The sequence below is a fragment of the Mytilus trossulus genome, chromosome 4 (assembly GCF_036588685.1).
Source record: "Mytilus trossulus isolate FHL-02 chromosome 4, PNRI_Mtr1.1.1.hap1, whole genome shotgun sequence".
Taxonomy (NCBI): domain Eukaryota; kingdom Metazoa; phylum Mollusca; class Bivalvia; order Mytilida; family Mytilidae; genus Mytilus; species Mytilus trossulus.
In genome coordinates this window covers 78827910-78850204 of record NC_086376.1, presented here as the reverse complement: position 1 = coordinate 78850204, position 22295 = coordinate 78827910, and the positions used below count along the sequence as shown (strand labels likewise).

General features: G+C 30.1%; 1 protein-coding gene across 7 annotated transcripts in view; it reads right to left on the bottom strand.

The window, feature by feature from the left end:
- The window catches only part of LOC134716054 (advillin-like), a 52294-nt gene that overhangs the window by 16374 nt on the left and 13625 nt on the right, over positions 1 to 22295 (bottom strand). For 4 of the 7 annotated variants that reach the window (XM_063578763.1, XM_063578766.1, XM_063578767.1 and 1 more), the window contains exons 2-15: positions 11258 to 11625; positions 10177 to 10254; positions 9758 to 9814; positions 8437 to 8514; positions 7875 to 7927; positions 7295 to 7394; positions 7002 to 7112; positions 6551 to 6617; positions 6063 to 6192; positions 5105 to 5183; positions 3570 to 3671; positions 2068 to 2224; positions 654 to 751; positions 113 to 250 (exon numbers count right to left, since the gene is read on the bottom strand). In XM_063578763.1, the coding sequence (XP_063434833.1) occupies positions 113 to 250; positions 654 to 751; positions 2068 to 2224; positions 3570 to 3671; positions 5105 to 5183; positions 6063 to 6192; positions 6551 to 6617; positions 7002 to 7112; positions 7295 to 7394; positions 7875 to 7927; positions 8437 to 8514; positions 9758 to 9814; positions 10177 to 10254; positions 11258 to 11625 (1616 nt within the window). Of the gene's footprint in view, positions 1 to 112; positions 251 to 653; positions 752 to 2067; positions 2225 to 3569; positions 3672 to 5104; positions 5184 to 6062; positions 6193 to 6550; positions 6618 to 7001; positions 7113 to 7294; positions 7395 to 7874; positions 7928 to 8436; positions 8515 to 9757; positions 9815 to 10176; positions 10255 to 11257; positions 11626 to 14410; positions 14432 to 14539; positions 14614 to 16757; positions 16865 to 22295 lie in introns of those variants that run through there. The other 3 variants (XM_063578764.1, XM_063578768.1, XM_063578770.1) reach the window with 3 other exon arrangements.

The window sequence follows — 22295 nt, the reverse complement described above, 5'->3', positions numbered from 1 at the left end:
TGGCCTTTATTATTCAGCATTTCCTTATGTTATGTGAGACACTTCAAAGTCATTCTGGTTAAATAGCCGTATTTCCGAAGTATTAAATAAAACTAAGACAGTATTTACTTACCAACCAATAGTACATAACATATAAAGACTTGGAATTTCCCTTGACATGGTTTAATACAATATAGCAACTTCCATTGTTAAATATGCCATGTTCATTCCAAGGTATTCCATACAATTGGTTTGGACCCACTCGCCAAATCTGTAAATATAATATCCATGTGACAACACTGTACATACATTGCATGAAAACTTTAAAGAAAAGAAAATAATCGTCAACAAATATGCATATTAAAACATAAAACATATCAGAAAACTGTAAAAGAGAGGCGTAAGTTTTGTTCATGAGTAAGAGATACAATTATAAAAAATATAAGTTAATATTTGTGTAATTAGAGATATACTCTGAAACAGTTGTGGATTTGAACACAGTGATTATTTTTCTTATTTTTTCGTATATAACGCATTTCGCAAAAAGTTTGGGTATTGCCAAACTGTTACGTCATAAAGTATCGGATACTTTCATTTATATTTTTGCTATGTAAAAGTCCACTTTGCTACATTGGTGAGAAAAGTTTATAATCTGATTTATCCTTAATACCTACCTCGTTATTGGGTACTATGTCTGACATCAAATCTTCTGACCACAATTCGTCAAGTTTGGCTACAGTTCTGTTGTCTTTTGTCGAAAACAATGCTCTTTCTGTAAAATGTATCCTCTATATTTAGATTCATGATATCGTTATTGAAAAATGAATTATACATAATATTGCTTCCTTTTAAACCTAGATTAATTCATTTTTGTTAATTAAATTTTGTTAAGACATTCAGAAGAAAGAGAATGTGATATTATAAAACAAAGATCAAGTTTCAATTCAAACATTTGAAACTAATTTAAGTGAGAAAGACCATTTCTTCACTCAAGAAAGGTTTTTTTTCTTTTTTTTCTGTTAAATTTTTATTGAATTGTCGAAACTGGACAATGTCAAATCGCAGGTTTACATTGCATGTTTTTTGCTATTCTTTAAAATTCCCCTTTGCTTCCATTTTGTGTGGGTGTGTCTGGTGTAGGCAAACACAGTTTGGAAAGAACTCAATTGAAAAGTATTATTTTATTACGGCAGAGACGGAAATTAAGACCAACCTTAATGTTCAAAATTACAACATTTTCAAAGAAGAGCAGATTTCAGTTTCAAATTAAAATACTTATTACAGTGTAACATGAAATCTAAGTAAAGCTGCAACCATTCATGCATATCCATTTTAACAAATTAATTATTAAAACATAAGGTATGATGTAAAAGATGGACGTTACTGGCCCCCCGCTTATTTGGTGTAATAGTTCTTTTACTGGAATGAGTACATGTATGTCATTCATCCTACACGGTGTATCGGATTTAACGTCAGTATTTCGACCGGAATTTGCATCAAAATTAAACATCCCGAACAGCCAACTGGAGGCTCTATGTATAAGCAAAGCAACGACCAATGTACAACATTTAGAAACCTAAAAATGTGAACACCAGACGCGTGTTTGTCTAAAAAAAAAAGACTTATCAGTGCCGCTCGGATTAAAGTGTTTAAAAAAGCAAAATAAAGAACGAAGATGAAGTGCATTGAGGACTCAAACAGATAAAGTAACCTAATTCCGGGCTAAAAAGTTATAAGAAATTGTTACATAAACTACACAAAATTAATTGCATTAAAGAAAGAGTCAACTATTGTAAGGAAATGATACGACAAAAATCTCAAAGAAAACCGTAACCTTTAAATGGGAATATCAAACAATCATAACAGATCCATTAAAACTTCGCAAATCACGACACTCACATTGGAGAAAGCTAAAGTTATGAATGAAATTTAAAGTCTTGAATTGAAGACCGTTCATTTGAATTTTTGAAGTATTTGACATAGAAAATGTTGGTATCAAACTTATATTACTGGTGATTTTATGTATCGTTCCTTAATTATCTTAGTATTATTAGTTTCTTCCTGATTGAGCTTAATCCTTGCACTTACCTATATTTCCAATACTATATTTCTTTGTTAGCTGTCTATGTTTTGTATCTTTGTCCCGCCAGTCGTTAAATATTTTTCTAAATGTTATAGGCTCGTGATCTTCCATTATCCTGCATATAGCTTGATGTGATGGGTAAGCTTTATGTTCATTAAATGACTGAAATATGAAAAGAAAATTCATTTCATATTTAGAAACTTTGTAAATATTCCAAAAATAAATGTGAATATTTTACTATATGTCCTAAAGATTTGGGGGGATAATTGAATCCAAATATTTTCAAACACAAACTGGTTTAATGTTGTTTTTTTCATCACAGCAATACAAATTCATCCAAAAAGAGACATGTTAAAATGCGACAGCTGAAATACACTAAAAAGAACGACCAAAATAAGAAAGATCCAATTAGCATTTAAACGAAACAAGTTTGATATATTCTCTTTGCTTTGCTTTTATTAACAGAAAAAACTTAGCTTCTTTAGTACAATCAAACTACTCAGGTAATAGAAAATGGAGTGCAAGAATATATCAAAATGAAACAAGAATAGATCCATAGTTATTAGTATACGGATGCTGAACTCGCACTATCATTTGCTTTGTTCTGTGAACCGCGAAGTTGGTGTCAAATAGTTATCAAAGGTACCAGGCTTATAAACTGATACGCCAGACGCGCGTTTAGCTACATAAGACTCCTTAGTGACTCTTAGATAAAAATAGTTAAAAAGCCAAAAAATAATTAAAAAGTTGAAGAGCACTGAGGACCTAAAATTCCCCAAAATTGTGCCAAATACGACAAGGGTAATCTTTGCATGGGATAAGAAAGTCCTTGGTATTTCGAATAGTCAATACTTTTGCAAACAGTAAATTTTTAAAAATTACCATATAATTGATATTCATGTCAACAACAAAGTGCTAACTACTGGGCTGGCGAAATCCTCGAGGACGAAACGTCCAACACCATCGACCAAGTGGTGTAAATAGTTATCAAAGGTACCAGGCTTATAATTTGATATACCTAAACTCTATCAAAACTATAATTTAGCATACAATTAGAAAGATAGTATCATACTATACTACCTTTCAAGTAAATTGGACTTGAAATTCATTTAAAACAATCTTGCCAAAAAGAGCTCTAACCTAAAGCGGGAAGGACAGATGGACGGACGAAAAAACGTACATACAAACCGAAAAACATAATGCCCCACTACTATCGTAGGTGGGGCATAAACAAATAAAAGTGTAAAATTTCTTATTTTTTTTTGTGTTTACTTTAACAGATAAAAACTAACATCTTCTGAAGTGACAAGAAAGAAACATGGATCACACATTTGATTAGTTCCATTAGTCATTAATTGTCCAAAAAAAGCATGATTATTTAAAATAAATCGGCAGTATGTTAATTTACAATTTATTAAATATGAAATATTCATAATTTCATTAATTTAATATGTTTCATATGATATATGTCGTCCTGTGTAATTCACTGTATAGTAAATATGTTTACCTTTCCTCTCTTTATACCATTCATGGCAGCATTTTCATTGGCTTGTGATCCAACCCATACATACAGGGGACTTTCTGGTCCCGTATCCAGGAGATAGCTGTCCTTTATGACAAAACAACATGTCAAATCATTATTAATACATTCAGCTTGATTGCTTTACAATGCATTTTTCACTGTCAAATTATGTTTGTAAAATTTATGTTCAAATTTATTTCAAAATTCGAAACTTTTTTTCAATTACGATTTGAATAGATGAGTAAATATACAAATCGATTCATTTGGAATACAATCGATGTATGATAATATCAAAACATTTGGCCTTAATCATACCAAGGGACACATAATTGGAAAATAGTTATTGCTGGGGAATCATATGTTTAATTCTTACTTTACGTATCAAAATAGTTATAAATCATCACATTCTTGAAGTGTCAGGTTTAAAAAAAAATATAAGATTGGTATTATATTAGAGTAATGAACATAGTTTCGGCATTTTCTATGGGTTAAAAGCATGAGGATTGCGCAGTTAAAAGATCTGATTTTATTCCTAATACAGTTAAAACCAATTTCATATTAACATTGAGTCATGCTAAATAGAAAAACTGTTATCATTGCAAACAATTTAACTACTGTGGTGCCAATGGTATTAAATATGTAGCCAATAAACATAAGAATATGACTAACTGGTACTGAACTGAATATATTTATAGTATTTGTCTATTAGTTTTCAGTTAGCTATTACATGTTTGTACAAAACATATGGTTGAAATTATCTTAAGATTTTATAATCTTAATTACGTGTTATAGATAATAGTATTCTTTGCTTTTGTCTTTGTAGATTTTTAACTTTTATTGTTTTGGTTATATCTTTTTGGAATGGATTGGTATTGATACATCCCGCCATTGTGTTATTATGCGATGGTCCTTTGTTTATTTTTGTCTTTAATTTTTGCTTTAGTGTTTTTCTATAGAGTGTATATCTGTCATTTGTTTTTTCTTTGTTGACAATGTTTTTTATAGTGATTAAAACTATAGCACAATGTTGACAGCTGCACCCAAAGTTTTGTCATTTTACCTAATATGTCTGTAAAGTTTGCTAAAACACAATATAATGGAATTTAAAGCGACTGTCATACGGGTTTTGCTAGCTTTTGATACACTGTTTTCTACACAAGAAATGCCTGTTCCAAGGAAATTGTCTGCAATGACAGTTGTTTTCCTTTAGATTCGTTTGATGTTTTTGGGCTTTTGATCTTTCCATTTTTAAGGGACCTTCCGTTTTTAATTTTCCTTGGAGTTTGAAAATTTTGTTATTTTACTTTCTTTGAACATAATAAACCCTAGTTGGTTTTAACTATTCTGTAAGACCATTTGGGTTTTTATTCAATCAAATTTCGTACCATTTAAGCTTTACAATTTGTTGTATCAAGTGAAACTTCTAAATATAAAGGTTAATAAGAAACACGTTGTTTCCCTACATAAATCATTTCAGTTTTAAATAGTTTTCTATCAAATGTATATTAGAAAGCACATACTCTTTTCACGAGATAGCGTTGATTAAGAGGTCTTTTAGAAGCTTCTGGCATATCATACATGACTCTCTCACCAGCAACTCTAAAGAATAAAGTATAAATTGATATGCCCGATGATGAAAATGTAAGTTATCGCGCTTAGACAATTTGTCCTACTCTTAATACACGAATGATACAATGATAATCATATTATATACATCAAATAAAGAAAAGGTAATATTTTAAAATAAAGCCTTTACATAAAATTAGAATATATACGTAACGCATAAAAAAGAGATAAAAACTTCGCTTTCAATTAAAATCATCAAATAAAGTTCCAGAAATAAACGATCAAAAGAACAATGCCATGAAACCATGGTGTAAAATTCAAATATTGACAAGGATCAGTTTGAAAACAATGCATTAAAAGAGCAAAACAATGTGAAGATTAACAATATTAAAAATCTTTCTTTACAGGTAAATGTGTGAATAATGCAATTTTAGAAGTTAAATACGATTTCAAGATAACACTTTAATGTGAAATACAAAGAGAACCACTGTCATCTTTTCATTTAAAAACTTTAGTAAAAACACGATCAAAGGTTTCCACAAAAGTACTGCTATATCGAGAAACAGATATTAGTCTGAATCTTAATGTGAATAGTACATTTTTTACGTAAACATAGACACATTTATAATACATATGAGTTAAACTTTGAAATGTGAATAAATATAAGTAAATCCTTATACCCAAGGACATAATCATCAAAAAAAGAGTTAAATGTATCTAAGTAATTTCTCCACAACCATCCTGTACTAACAATAGGACAAACTTTGTTAACATCCAATTAAGCTTATTCCATTGTACATTTTACATTGTTTAAACTAAAAGTTATACACTATAGTATTCAATGGATCACATTTTATTTCACTGCAAGCTATTTTATCAATGTGAAAATAAAACATTATATAAGTTACGTACCTATGTAGCACTATATTTTCGACGTCGATCTTTGCATTGAAGTTGTTAATTGTTTCCTCTTTTGGTGGTAGATTTTCGCCATTGTGTAGTTTCTTTATAAATGCTGTGTTCATAGAAACATCTTTTTCATCTTCGAAATATAAATGTCAAATACATGAAGAATCAAGATAATAAACAGAAATAAAGAGTATCTTTCCTTTTTGAATTTCCTCGGAGTTCAGTATTTTTGCGATTTTACGTTTCAGTACACCAAATTGTTTTTACCATTGTTTAAGAAAACTTCTAGCAATTTATACCATGCTGTAAAAGGTTTTTTTTTTGGAAAAATATTTTGTACCATAAAAATCAAAATCTGATTGGTCTATCATTTTTTTCATTTTGATGAGCTATCTATTGGTTACAATAATGACGAGATATACATTTTTTAAAGGTAGTTAGCAAGATCACAATAAACGAAAACAATAAATATTCTTGTTCCATTAACTTACCGATAATCACTATATGTGAAACTTCTTTTCTCTGTTGGTTACGAATCTTCTTTGCAACTTGAATAGCCTTTTAAAAAACAAAAACATTTTTATTATTTACGATAGGAAATAATAGCTATAAATGTGTACTAATCTGTGAAACATAATTTCTTAAGTAAATGCAGTATGTGTTAGTAATTACTGTATAGAATAAAACTCTTATCTCAATTTTATTATGCCATATTTTGCTCAGCCTTATATTGTTCTCATTCACAAATAGGTTATCATAATGCCCTAATATTAGTAATAAGAACTGAACTCCTGAAGATTTATAATTATCATCACCATTTATGTTTTTTTTTAATGTATAGATTATTCTATTAGTTTCAGAATATCTTTCAGAGGTGTTGAATATCCACCAATAAACAGAAGAATAACATTATTACATAGTGTATATTTCTGTTTACAATACCTTCAATCGTGTTGTGTACGGACAATTCTGACCAATCCACACATATATCCGAGGGAAACCATCCAGAATGCATGCTAAATTATTGTCCAAAAGATCAGCAGAAGGTTCAACCTGGATCATAAAAGTCTTTCGGTAATAATAAGTGAAAAAGTGACCAATTAAAAACAAACATTAACAAAAACATTAAATGTTTAAAAAAAAAAGAGAAAATCAAAGGAAACATTAAAATCCATGAAACTGTTTTGATCTCCCAATTTGTTTATAGGTCATAATATGTTTATTATATAACTTACACAAGTTGCTCGAACGAATTTGCGTCCGTCTATTAGGTACATTCTTTTTGCGTAGACTGTGGCACGCGACAGTGCAGTTTTAGGTCGTCCTTCAATGTATCTGGAAAGAATAATGTAATGATTTGTTATAAACATTGTTATCTAATAATATTATTACATATATGTTAATCAAAATATCCGAGAAACGATATTTCTTAAACAAATATGAAGGGCGTATAGAAAAAAATAATAAAGATCATTTACACGACGGGTGCCACATGTGGAGCAGAATCTGCTTACCCTTTCGGAGCATCTGAGATCACCTTCAGGTTGTGATTGGGTTCGTGTGGCTTAGTCTTAAATTTTCTATGTTATGTCTTCTGTTCTATTATTTGTCTGTCATTTTTTTTGCCATGGTGTTGTCAGTTTATTTTCAATCAATGAGTTTAACCATCCCTCTGGTATCTTTCATTCCTCTTTTACTGCTGCCAGTCAAAAGTAAGAAGAAAGGAAGTATAGCATAGATCGATTGCTAATCTGCATATTTTATCATAGAAGAAGAGATGTAAGTGAGATAACATCTCTAAATATGTATACATACATGATACCGTCATTGAAATTCCTCAAAAAACAGATGGATTCATGATGCTGCGTCTACAAAATAAATATACAAATTGTATGTCAGTTGTAAGAATTTATGATGTCAGTATTTAGTTAACTTTTTGTGCTTTATAATTACTTTAAGTTAAAAGCAAATGAAATATGAAGATAGTAATAGTAGAAAATGGCCATACCATTTGGTATAAGATCGAAATTTTGATTAAATTACTTCTTTTATGCCGTTACGTCGATTTGGAAAACAAGGTAAATATTATACACTTAATGTGGGTTTTTTTTATATTTCAAATGTTACTGTTACGTTTTGTCGTTTCAGAACAATCGGTGATATTCAACTTGAAACGTGTGTAGTTTTTATTCATTACATGAAAGCATGATAAGTCTCTTGTTATTTCGTATAGAATTGTTTCTTATGATTGAACGTCTTAATAAAAGCATTTTTCGATAATTAAAAATAGTTTTATATATCCAAGCTTCTTGAAGCGTATTTATATGGGAAATTTTAACTTTTTTTTTAAATTTTTAAAGAAATATTTGTATCTTACCTCCCTCGTGAATACATGTGCGTGGTGAACAATTCTGTCTAATTCATGAGCTTTTTCCTCAATGAGTTTTCTGTCATTCTGAAATATGTGTTTAATGTAGACTGATAATAATATTTATTGTTTTTTCTAGAATCTAAAAAAATTGATATATCATGACATTGTATGTGACCAAAATCACAAATACAACATAAAGAATATAGATTAGAACTGCTATCAAATAATAAACGTTTCATTTTTTATTCAAGACTAAACAGGAAGCAGGAGACACCAAAAGGAAAATCAAATGAACGTCTAAAGTCAATCTATACATCAGTTACATGAAATACTTTTTTGCGTTTTACCCATTATATATTGTTGTGTTTATCCGTACTACTTGTTTCTTCGTGTAAAGGGTTTGGACATTAACTTTTTTATTACTTATCATTGTTCGATGGCTAATATATACGATGCAGCAGATGCATGCTTGTCCTATCGACGTATATGGTCTATTTCACTAGTATTTCGTGTGCATCCAATGGAAGTCTCTGTATCAAGAGTGAATTTATAATAACAGAAACACTACATTCATATTGATAAAAAAATCTTGTAAAGTATCCATTTTTACAAAATCGTTAATATGATTATCATATATTTTTTTCTTGGTTTACACATCGATAAAACATTTTGATGAAATTACTTTCGCAACCAATGTAAACAATGTGTCGATTTCACTGTCATAAATGCATGCGCCATCCCCGTGAATTGATATCCAGGAGAATTGAAATTGTGAGAATTATAAGAATTATATACACTTTGCATAGAGGTTCTTGTCGTAAAAACTCTGTTTCTGACTCGAAAATGTCTTATACTTGTATACAGTTTGCGGGATAGATGGTTCAGTGTATACACCTTTAAATCTAAAACAATGTGGTAATTCTGCAACAGTACCAAACTACTTTTATTTTCTTTTGTTTTCCGATCAAGATTAGTGTTTTCCTGAACTTGTCACGAAGCACCCGTTTTATAACACTGTCTCTCCCAAAAACGAATTATAGCTGTGGAGGTTGCATGGAAAAAGGTAAAATATTAAAAATAGCAAACTCAGAGGAAAATTCAAAACGGAAAATCGCTAATCAAATGGAAAAATCATAAGCTCAAACTCATGTTTGCTAATGAGAAAACTGTCCATCAGACCAGCGTGGATGTGAGCAACTTGATTAAGTCTATCGTATAGCACTGAACTTTGAGGAAATCTTATAAAATATAGTCAGTAATGAAAGACCAGTGTAACCGATATATTAAATGTTTAATTTATACATGAGGCTGTTAATTTCAAAGTTACCTCAGTGCTATGTTTGCCAAACCAGTAGTGTAAATGAACAGTTTCATTGCTGTCCACCTGTAAATATAAAATAAAATTTGCTTTTATCTTTTATTGGTTGCTTTAAACTTTAATTGATAGGTACAGTTAGTTTTTTTTTCAATAAGAAAAGTATAAATATAAAAATGTAATCTACAGCGGTTTTTTTTGTACAAGATATGTTTTAAAAGATGGTGAATGATTCAATATTATTGCTGATTTTAGAAATCAAGTGATATCTTTCTTATTTTTACGACAACTTATATATGTTTTATGTCTGCTTCTACGGACTCAAAATCGTGTTAAATTCGTAAATTCTTTATTAAATTGTGTTCTAAAGTAACATGTAAATGCTTTTCAAAACTGTTTAATAAGCTCAATTGGAATTAATCCCTTCTTACCTTTAATACAATATAAACTGATCCTTCATGGAAAAACCCATGGTGTTGTTCTTCTAGATCAACAACTCGTGAACGTCCCTGGAAAAAAAATATTTTGTATACAGAAAAAAAAACCATGAAAACACTCTCCGAGTCTGTTCAAACAATAAAAAGAGTTTCTTTGTGATGCATACTCCTGTTTAGTTTTGTTATATTTGAATAGTACCTTTTCAAAAACAAAAATTCTTACACATCCCGATAGTTGATAAAACATTTTATGCATCTCTATATGCATATCGTAATAAATGCAGGCAGGTGTTTCAATTATAATAATATCATACAATCCTAGCTTTACTATTAGTTAACAATGGTAAAAATGCAATGATATCTTTTTAATGATGGTCTCAATTTTATGAGTCTATTATGAAAATCGATTATGAAAAACATCATAAAAACTTCAGAGAAATACTTAAAAGTCGGTATTTTGTTCAGTATAAATGGAAGAAGCAATTGTTCTTGATTTCAAAATACTGCAATAAAATGCAGTACTCAGAAGGACGTGAATTGCAAAAAAAATAATACATAAAACCTTTTCAAATACATTTTTTCTACATGATTACATTATATAGATTTGATTATTTATATTATCTACTCATATTAAGTTTCAATGTTATAATATATGTTTTTACAATGTATTCATGGGTTGGTCTATATTGCAACTGTAATTTATGAGCTATTTAATATTATGCATTATGATTACAGAACCATTTTTTCCCTATCAGGACTGGTAATTCGATAATTTGATGTTCTTTTTAACAAAGGTATAACTTCACCTACTGTTGTGTTCATGGAAGGGCTTACTTCACCGGCGTGTAGGTAGTTGATTATAAAGTATTATGTTTTAATATAAACTTAATACATGTAATTCAATTCATGGTAGAATCAAATATTTATAGGTTTGTAAAACTTTCACTAGTGTATTAACTTTGGGTTTTTTCTACTTGTACATGAGACTTCGTTCACAGTACTGACGAACTTTGATGAATCGGAACTCCAGGGAACTATGGAAATCAGTTGACTTATTCCTAAATATGTATATTACCTCAAGCCTCCACACGTATTGTCCAGCTATTTCTTTTGTCACTTCTACGAATGCAGGTTCCATAGCAGGCAATGCCCCAGTGATGTTTTTATCCATCTTGAAACTAGTCCTAACACCATTTTGACTTATTTTACCATCCTTGTAATTACTGGATTGGACACTGGTTAGTGTTCTAGATGTTGAAGGCCTTTTTCCTCTAGCAAATGCTGTATATGTACGCTCACTAACAAACGTCGGACTTCTTGCAACTGTTCGCTTTTCGTCTATTTCATGATGTCTCAGAGAAGATGATAGTCTGCCACTTTTCGGACGACTACTTGGTCGATCTGGAACTGGTGTTGGTGTTTTAATGGTAGGTGGCTGATTAGCTAAAAGAAGGTAAATGGCAACACTTAAAATATTCCTTTTTTCTATTAATATAAATATGATTTTGGTCAATTTTTTCAAGTTAAAAACTTAAACCGGTTGGGTAATTAATTTTATATCATTTATAGCATACAAAAATATATATTTCTTTTTTCAAAAATAATTTTCAAAGGTACCAGGATTATAATTAAGTACGCCAGACGCGCGTTTCGTCTACATAAGACTCATAAGTGACGCTTAAATCAAAATATTTATAGAGCCAAACAAGTACAAAGTTGAAGAGCATTGAGGATCCAAAATTCCAAAAAGTTGTGCCAAATACGGCTATGGTAATCTATGCCTGGGATAAGAAATCCTTAGTTTTTTTGAAAATTCAAAGTTTTATTAACAGAAAGTAGGATGAACTAAAATGTTTCGAATATCAATGCGATTTGTTTTAATAGGGTCAGAAAAATCACTAGAAGGACAAACAAATATTGTTAACAAAACAATTGCCAAATATTAATTGATCATGATACAATCAATAGAATGTTTCATACTACAGTAATTAACCGTATTAAAACATTTAATAACCAGTCATATCAGTACTATATCAATATGTTATTTGTGACATAAATATCTGGTATCTCGTTTATATGTTAATATAACTTAATTGATAATAGTTTATGACCTTGTTCATCGGTGTTCAACGACCCAAATGTGACAAGTATTATAAACAGTACATTAATATCTCAAACGGCGGAAATGTTCGATTTAGATATTGCAGACCATAAATGTTCTTCCAATGGCTAAATCAATAATAATAATAATGATATTGTTATATCATATTCTATTTACAAAGATCGCCGACTTCCTTCACTAATACCATTGCGTTTATAGTACTTTTAAGGATGTATTCTTCTGACTTTTCAGTCTCGTTCAGTCTCGTTGAAATCTCGTTCTTGAATTATTTCCAAAACATGTGATAGAAGTGGAAAATATCAATGAATTTTAAAAATATTATAAGCAAACATAAATCTTTGAAAAAATTGTGTATTTACAATGAATGGTTTTTGCGTAATCCAGTTTTCAAATTTTACGACCAATCAAGTCAGTATTTTTAGCCTAAATTTTGAGAAAATGGGTGAGGGATACAAAAAATGATTTTACAAGAATCATGTACATCCCATATCATTTTGGTCTATTCAAATTTCTTAGATATGTCTTTTTTCATTCATTGATAACAAAAAAGTTGAAATAATATGCATTTTGTTCTTAAAACTGAGAAAAATCACAAAAATACAAAATTGACAGCATGGTAAATTTTACACAAAAAAGCGTCAAAATATGATTAAACTTTCTTATATTAACACCTACCTATAGTTTTTGTAAGTAAAATCTATTCAGATTGGTCCAATTCATCTTTATAGAAAGTATGAGAAAAAGTTTAATTGTGGAACTGTGATTTTTTTCATGATAATAGCCCAAAAATAGGTAAAAATCGACGAAAATTTGGAAAATCATCAAAATTGGGCATTTTCAAAGGGCCGTAGCAAAAAAAGAAGTGCACCACCATATGATTTTTTCTTCACCAATTATTTTGTTACAGTCTTATAAACCCAAAAATCAGGTTAAGAAAAAAAGTTTAATTCTAGAAATTTTTGGCTCCTCAGAAGTGTACATCCTTAAGTATTATAAATTCCAATTAGTACCTTACATAACTCATACTAGTATTACTAAGCTATATTACAAGTGAAGTAAATAAAATAGCTGTATGTACTGGTAATTATAGGGATGAAAAAGACGAATTCGCACTCACTTAATACAAGGAGACAATACTTTTTTCTTTAAAGTAAGTTTTTTTTAAAAGCTGTTCGAAGTTCATAAATCGATTTAAAGAAAACAATTTACAAACTTAAACTGAGGGAAACACATCAAATATAAGAGGAGAACTACGAAACAACAGAAACACAACATTTAAATGTAACACACAGAGTAACGAACTATAATATAACAATTGCCATTTTCCTGACAAGTACAGGAGATTTATATCAAAATAATGATGGGTTGAACCTGGTTTTGTGGCATGCCAAACCTCCCGCTTTTATGGCAATGTTAAATATAACATTATAATGACATTACATGATAAGACTACAATACAAATATATGGGAGAACATGTAGGAGAAACACACGAATAGTAGCTAATAAAAGGGGCTAGCTACGACTTATCAAAGGTTCAAGTGCCTGTAATTTCTATGAAATGAGCGGGTGGAACCACACTTAAAATGATCTGTAAATTATAATTGTAGACTCACAAAATAAAACAGCTCAGTAATGTCCGTATAATTGTTCGTTGCGGAATGACATTGTATATAATAACAGGACACGAAATTATGATAGTTTTTTATTATTTATAACCAAAATGAAAGTTAACAGTGGATTTATTGGTGTTCGTTTTTTATCACAAGGGGCACTTGAGGGGAAAAAAACGTTGAACAGCCATAAAAAATAAGTTAGATTTAAAGTGTTTTATGATATTGATTTAAATAGGAATTCATGTAATGTTTAAACATTTGAAATTCAGACACTTGCGGTGAGAACTCAAATAAAGTAAGTCTAAAGGACAAGTTATGAGGCCAGATTATCCATTATTCGGCTTTGAAATTACTCAAACTAGTTTGTATTTTGTTGTTTTTCACTTTTACATACACATATGGCTTGAATATTATTTCAAAACTAAATTCAATTAAATTTAAACCATTTATATCTATGAATATAGACTATCAGTTAATCATATGAATTCTTACCGTTGAAAAATTCGACCTATTGTGCTTCAAAACAAGAATGACAAATTTACATATACTTACAAAGTTTTACAAGTCTATCAATTATACAGACCAATATTTGTATATTACTATGTAACTTTAGGATCTTACCCATAAATATGTAAATCTATCCGTAAACATAAAAAAATAAAATCTGCGTATATTCAATATATAGTTAATTAAAAACAGTGAACCAACGAGCTCAATCTGATTACCTGTGGACATGTTTCATTAGAGATTTGTATCAAATCAAAAAGAAAATCAATTTTTGTTATGTATGCTGATTGATAAATCAATGTTTCTTATTCTGTAGATACTATTAAACATGACATGAGTAATCCATATAGAATGCGTACAAGTAGCAAAGTATAAAGCCATTAAGTGATAACGTCAAGGATGTCCATTGTTTGTCTTTCATTTAAGTTTTGACGTATTTCCGGCTATCTTCTGCCTATATTATGAAACTATGAATTGAAATTTAAAGACCAATTCCAAAAATAAGTAAATTTCAAAATAAAAGGACTAAGTTCAAGTAAAGGATATAAAATTTTAACCAAAAAATATCCTACAGAACGCATCAATACAAAGTCGTGCACAATTCTGTATAACTCACGAACATTTGATATTTTACATGGGGGATAGGAAAATAAATTTGGAACAAACCAATTACGAACCCCTCAAAGACGGAGTTGATCCAAGGGTCACCTCTATGAGGAAATACTTTCTTCTCAAAGCAAAGAGAGTTTGACACTCTCTCTACAAAATGCATTTGTTATATAAAGGCAACAGTAGTATGTTCGAAAGTCACAAATCGATTGATAGGAAACAAATCCGGGTTACAAACTAAAACACGAACTGAGGTAAACACTACAACTTTAAGATGAAAACAACAAAAATTACAGAAACACTGACGTGTAACAAAACAATAACGCAATAATGCAATACACACTGAAACGCTATAAGATAACAATCGCCGCTTTCCTTACTTGGTACAGGACATTTTAAGAAAAAATGGTGGGTTGAGCCCGGTTTTGCCGATAGCCAAACCTCGCGCTTTTATGGCAATGTTAAATAGAACACTAAAATGATAACACTACATGACAGGACTACAGTACAAATAATTGCAAGGACATTATAGACAAAGAAATTCTCAAATAAACATAACAATAGGACATTCCGACATCCTCATAGTTATCAAAGGTACCAGGCTTATAATTTGATACATCATACGCGCGTTTCGTCTACATAAGACTCATCAGTGACGCGCAGATCAAAATAGTAAAGAAAGCCAAACAAGTACAAAGTAGAAGATCACTAATGATTCAAAAAACAAAAATGATTTGCCTAATACGGGTAAGGTTATCTATGCCTGGGATGAGAAAATCCTTATTATTTTGAATTATTCGTACTTTTTTAAACAGTAAATTTATAAAAATGACCATATAATTGGTGTTCATGTCAACATCGAAGTGTTAACGAACACGTAAAAAAAAGATACCAGTCTATTTATTTAGTTCATTAGACGTTTTGTCTTTTGAGAAAATAACTGTATCAATGGGATAGTGATAACAGCTCTCAGCACAATCACACTTGTGATAACCCGAGTGAAAACTTTCACCATGATTAGCATCGAACAGTTGTTCTAAACACTCATAAAAGATCAGCATCTCAAAAACAAAAGTTTCAAAAAGTTGTGCCGAACCAAGATGTGATGAGTATTTTTTATTATTACATTCTATCATGTGAATGTTGTATCTGTCATTTGACATAGATTATCACCCACTTTTATACTTACTAGGGTATTCTTTATTTCAATTTAAACATTTGATCTTGGTCACATGTTATAAATGTAATATGTCAGGCTGCCACTAGACGTTCAAAGATGTAAATGAAAACATTACCAATAGAAACAAAAAAACCAGTTAACACAATGCACAATAAGTAAAAAGACAAACAAGCAAGGGTTTACAACACACTTCACAGAAAACTACAGACAGAAACACAAAGACCCAGCCAAAAACTAGGAACGAGCACACGTACTCAAGCTGTACGTTAAACATTCATTTTTTAACCAGACAACCTCAAATCTCCGCACAAAAAAGGACTGAACAAACATTCATCATCATAATATTTCGAAGGCCTAAGTATCTACTGTGATATTGACATTTTCTTGTTTCAATTTAGGTTAGGTTCACTTCAGAGTTTTCATTTACAAGTGAATGCGACTTCCAAGACTAACAAGCTGCAGATTTTACCAAAATGTTGTCCTAATGGTTGGAAAAATTCCCCTTTACCATATCTATACAAATAACAAAAAGTAGAAACATACCTGTGACATTTTGCATACTGCCATCTTTTAGTTCTATTTCTAAAAATCTCAGTTGTTTCATACTGAGTGACGGTTTACTTCAAGAGAAACATAATGACTTGATCATGCTTTAATAGTGAGGATGAAAATTGTTTAAGACCAATGATCCCACTTTCATCTGAGAAAGGTTTGGCTACACAAATAGTCTTTGTTCGAAATAATTTGGAACATTTAATACTTATTCTCAAGTAAATTGTATACTGCTAGTATACATTGGACGTGTAAATAAGCAAACATCTTGACTCCAAAATAATATTTGGATAGACTGTTAGCAAAATAAACTCCTCTCAATATTTATCTAATACTCTTACACTGGCAGATTTCTGTTAACTATTCGAAGTACACAAATCTTAAAGATATTTATTTAATCAATCAAAGACCATCAAGTATTTATATTCATTTTCGAAATGGGATTTTACGTACTGACAACTAACACATAAACTTAGTTACACATTGTTTTAAGGATTGGCCTGAATCATTTATCAATAGCAAACACATCTATACCTGGTTTTTTTTAATTCTTTATTTTTAAATGGGTCTACAGGAACTTTGCTGTTTTCGTGCAACAAGAATAATGAAAATAAGGGATGGTCTGAGATTTGCCCTCTGTTCCATAAAATAAGAATCCTCGTCTTAGGAAATTATGAGTTGCGAAAAGATCCTAAAGTTACCGTTAAAATTAACATATTGGAATTGTTCTATCAACTTGATTTTATAATATTCTTTTAATCATTTGAATTGTATTCGAGCAAACTTCGATTAAACTTTAAAAGTACATTTCGTTACATACTAAGCTGAGGATAACACTTGAAATTTATTAAGTGTTTCGTAAAAATCTCATACACGAGTCTGGTGTAATCAAATACACTGTACTTTAATAGCTTAATCTTAATTTGTCAAACCCATACTGTCACATGCAAAAAGTTCAAAAGCAACAATCATTTTGAAACACGATGCGTATTATGAACTAAACCCAAATCGCACAAACAAATAATCGAGAAAATCACTAAAATTGGCAAGAGTAAGAGAAAACGATCTCGAATCTTACTGAAATGATATGAATCAGCAAAAAATTAAATAACAGACTAGTACGTCTTGGTGAAATATGTATAGTGATGCAGCAGCTAAACTGGGAGATTAATATAGATATTGTTTCAATTTCCCTTCACCATTGTTGAGATATATATTGTCAAATGATCAAATGTTGATTGTAAAAAGTCAACTTTCACAAGACTTTAATTCAAATCGATCAATTTACTTCTAGAAATTGTTCGGAAACCTGTTTTTTCTTACTTTTTCACCCTTAAACCCTTGAAATAATAAAATACTTATATCTAATGCCATGGCCTGAGATGTCTCAGTATGATCTTATGTTGACTTTTCTTTGTAGTACACTATAATTGTGATTAATGTCCTAGTCTCCGAACTATTTAAAAAAATAATGCAGTGTGTTCTGACAACAAATCCATGTGTTAGATACGTAATATCTTTTACATGGGGCTTTGAAAATTAAAAACCTATAAAACTTAAATAGTTTAAGTAACTCTGGATATGAAGAATTTTCACATGTATCATTATCTATTGTGAGATAATTCATACGAAATCACAGTGTTTATACTTGTCAAGAAATTTAAATAAACACAATGATCCTAACTTAAATTTTAAATACCTGATAATACATACAATAATGCATGGATTGTGACACAACTTTACAGAACATGTAAACGATTTCAACGTAAGGAAAATTTAATTCATTTAAAAGCCATAAAGACCAAAGAAAGTTTGGTTGTTTAGTACACTAAAGAAAATATGTTCAACTATATTAGCTAACTTTTGTTGTATATTGAGTAAACTTTATTTCTTTTTAAAACACGTTCCGATTGTATTTCAATAGGAACAAATCCGGTATGCTGCAGGCGGGTTAAACTTAGATATACACAAGCTTAACCTCAATTTATTTTATTATACAAGGCACAAATCACTTAGCTTATTTTATCTTAAAAACTCCTTTTATACAAAGATCTTCCTTTGTTTCCCCGTATAGGTTCGCTACCTTTATACATTCTTACTTTCAATGTATTACTTTACTTGCCATTAAGGTACTCAGAGGGAAAACTTTTTTATAAATAAGGAAGCAGTGCGCGTCATTATCGGTAGAAAATTGCTTTTTGAAGATTACGCAACTTACAATATAAAACCATAGTATATCTTTCACCAATGATATGAAAAAGTAGTACATAGATCACAGTTCCTTTCAGATTTTGGGAAGCATCAACTACACTTTTTAAGTGTGTAAATAATTTCAAAGTATCACTTCAAACGTTCTCATCTGTACAAATGAACTGAGTCATTAGTATTTAACAAGACTTTTTTATGTTAAAATTTCTGAAAGTAAAATGATATAAGTTAAAACGTTTCATGGGATTTACTGTGTGTACTGTTGTATTGTATCTGACAAATATAACAAAACATCATTTTTTTTTTACCAAATACAGATAACTTGTGTTTAAGTCATGACAATCTGTATGAATGTATGATTAGTAACTCTATGATTAAAAAGCAATGTCTAATTAGTAATCAAAAGAGGGACGAAAGATACCAAAAGGACAGTCAAACTCATAAATCTAAAACAAACTGACAACGCCATGGCTAAAAATGAAAAAGACAGAAAAACAATAGTACACATGACACAACATAGAAAACTAAAGAATAAACAACACGAACCCCACCAAAAACTAGGGGTGATCTTATCAAAGGTACCAGGCTTATAATTTAATATGCAAGACGCGCGTTTCGTCTACATGAGACTCATCAGTGACGCTCAGATCGAAATAGTAAGAAAGCCACACAAGTACAAAGTTGAAGAGCATTGCGGACCTAAAAATTCCAAAACAGTTTGGCCAAATACGGCTTCGGTAATCTATACCTGGGATAAGAATCCTTTCCAGTATGTACTTTGTATGAAATCAACGTTACTTTCTAAAATTCGAATGAATCGAAAAATATTAGAAATTGCTTGTCTTCACAATATAACGGCTTCTCTTATCAAATTGCATCAGATAGCCGTATTATCATGTGTTTCATTTCACAGCTTTCAAAACGAATATCTGTCACCTGAATTTGAGTATGTACTGATTAGCTGTACTGCATATATAATGGATAATCACTGATCAAAATCGGCTTTACATGATTGCAAAATACATTGAATTACATTGGAAAACGGAACAACAGATATACGATACAATAAACAATGGTTTTACTGATATCGGAAACACAGATCCTATTGTATATGTCGTTGTGATAGCCCGTTATAGGGAGTGTTGTCATTATAGTACTTTAACCATTTAAATACAACATGCAAACACTCGAAAGTCTTTATCTCAATACTCTTTGTTAATCTATTAAATAATGCAAATAATTGTGTATTTGTTATTGACAGAGAGAAAATTTATATAGAGCTGTCTTTCATATCTAACAAAAGTTATATTGAGGTTATAAATAAGTTTCAGTCATTAGAACTTATAAAACAGATATTTCAATATTTTTACTTAGGAATTGTTTAAAAATAACTTCTTTTGATAGGTTTAACAATAAAAATCATTCTTTTTTTTATTCTGATCGATTTTCGATTTCATAAAAGATTTGAAAATATTGTGTTACCTGCAATTGAAATACAGTTTATTTTGTCTAAAGAGTGAAATGTTTGTTTAAATAGCAACAGAATGACGAGAAACGTCTGTATGTAATCCGTGAGATCAAGTTAAATTACGAGTACACATAGTTTTGATATGACAGAAAAATGCAATTCTTTGAAGAGCTAAAAGAAATCCAAAGAGAATAAAAATATCAAAATTGTATTACGTCGAGGTTACTGTAATATATCACAATTCTTAAATCAACAAACTCAAATTTCACTTAATCTATGTTTTAAGGAAATCGATATCATCAAAACAACTTTATATACCCAATAAATTTTTAAAAAAGTAAAGTTTTTTAAAGCATGTTATCAATAATGCAGTTTTAATAAAAAAAAATAAAAACACACACAAAACTCTTTTCTCTTCTGTTCCTTATACAAAATAAGTGTATTTTTTGTCTGTGTATTAGTCTTTTACACTTATACAAAGTAAAATCACAAAAATGCTGAACTTAGAGGAAAATCAATTCGGAAAGTCCATAATCACATGGCAAAATCAAATAACAAAACGTATCAAAAACGAATGGACAAAAACTGTCATATTCCTGATTTGGTACAGGCATTTTCAAATGTAGAAAATGGTGGATTAAACTTCAATGAATTAAGTATATCATCATCTAGCATAATTGCCAGGGTCAATAGTTACCAAAGGTACCAGGATTATAATTAAGTACGCCCGATGCGCGTTTCGTCTACATAAGACTCATCAGTGACGCTCATATCAGAATAGATATAAAGCCAAACCAGTACAAAGATGAAGAGCATTGAGGATTCATAATTCCAAAAAATTGTGCCAAATAGGGCTAAGGTAATCTATGTCTATCAAATTGGGACTATAGATGTATTTGTCCATTGTGAAAGTATGTGTATATGGTGAGTAATTGTGTATTAACTTATTGTCCATGCAAATCATATAAGCTGTCATGTTTATGATTTGTTATTATATTAATCATTTAATCTGTAAACAAATCTGACTAATTACTTAATGAACTATTGAATTACACACATTTAAACTTATTTTTCACATATAGTTTAAACTATTATAATCTACAGATCGAACAGATTTAAATTGAATTTAATATGTGTTAGGATGACCATGAGGAGATAATTGTAAACTGTATTGGATTTAAGACAAAATTAGCATTATTTTAAAGAAGTCTGTCAACGATTTAATAATTCGATAATGAAGATTTCAATTAAGATCTTACATAACAGACGAATGGAGAGTTGTCTCATTGGCACTCACACCACATCTTCCTATATCTGAATACATTTAAATATGTAACACGAAGTATTAATCTGTTTAGATTACAGATTTGAAATCCATTTGTTCAGCTGAGATTTAATATAGTTTAATTTGGTCAAAGTGGTCAGTGTTTAAATAAGATCGTTTTATTTGGTGGCAAAACGTAGATATTGATACCGGTATAATAACCTTTTATCAATGTTCATAATATATTCAATATAAATAACACCAGTCTGGATCCCATAGTGGTTGCTTTTTTTATTCAATTCATTGTTAAATCATGCCGAACTCAAAGATGATTTAAAAATACACAAAACCTGACAAAAACCGAACACTCGATTATATCAACCAACGAAACGACTGAAAAACAACTGTCATATGAAGTGAAAGCTTTTTACTTTTAAGTTCAAAACAAAATATGAATTTGGTATTAAACGAACAATCATAATCGTACAATGCAAAAAATATATAATCAGAACAGACAAAAAACACAACCAGACAGGGTTGAATGGACAAACGACACCAGAAAGGGTAACAAGGACAGAAAACATAAACA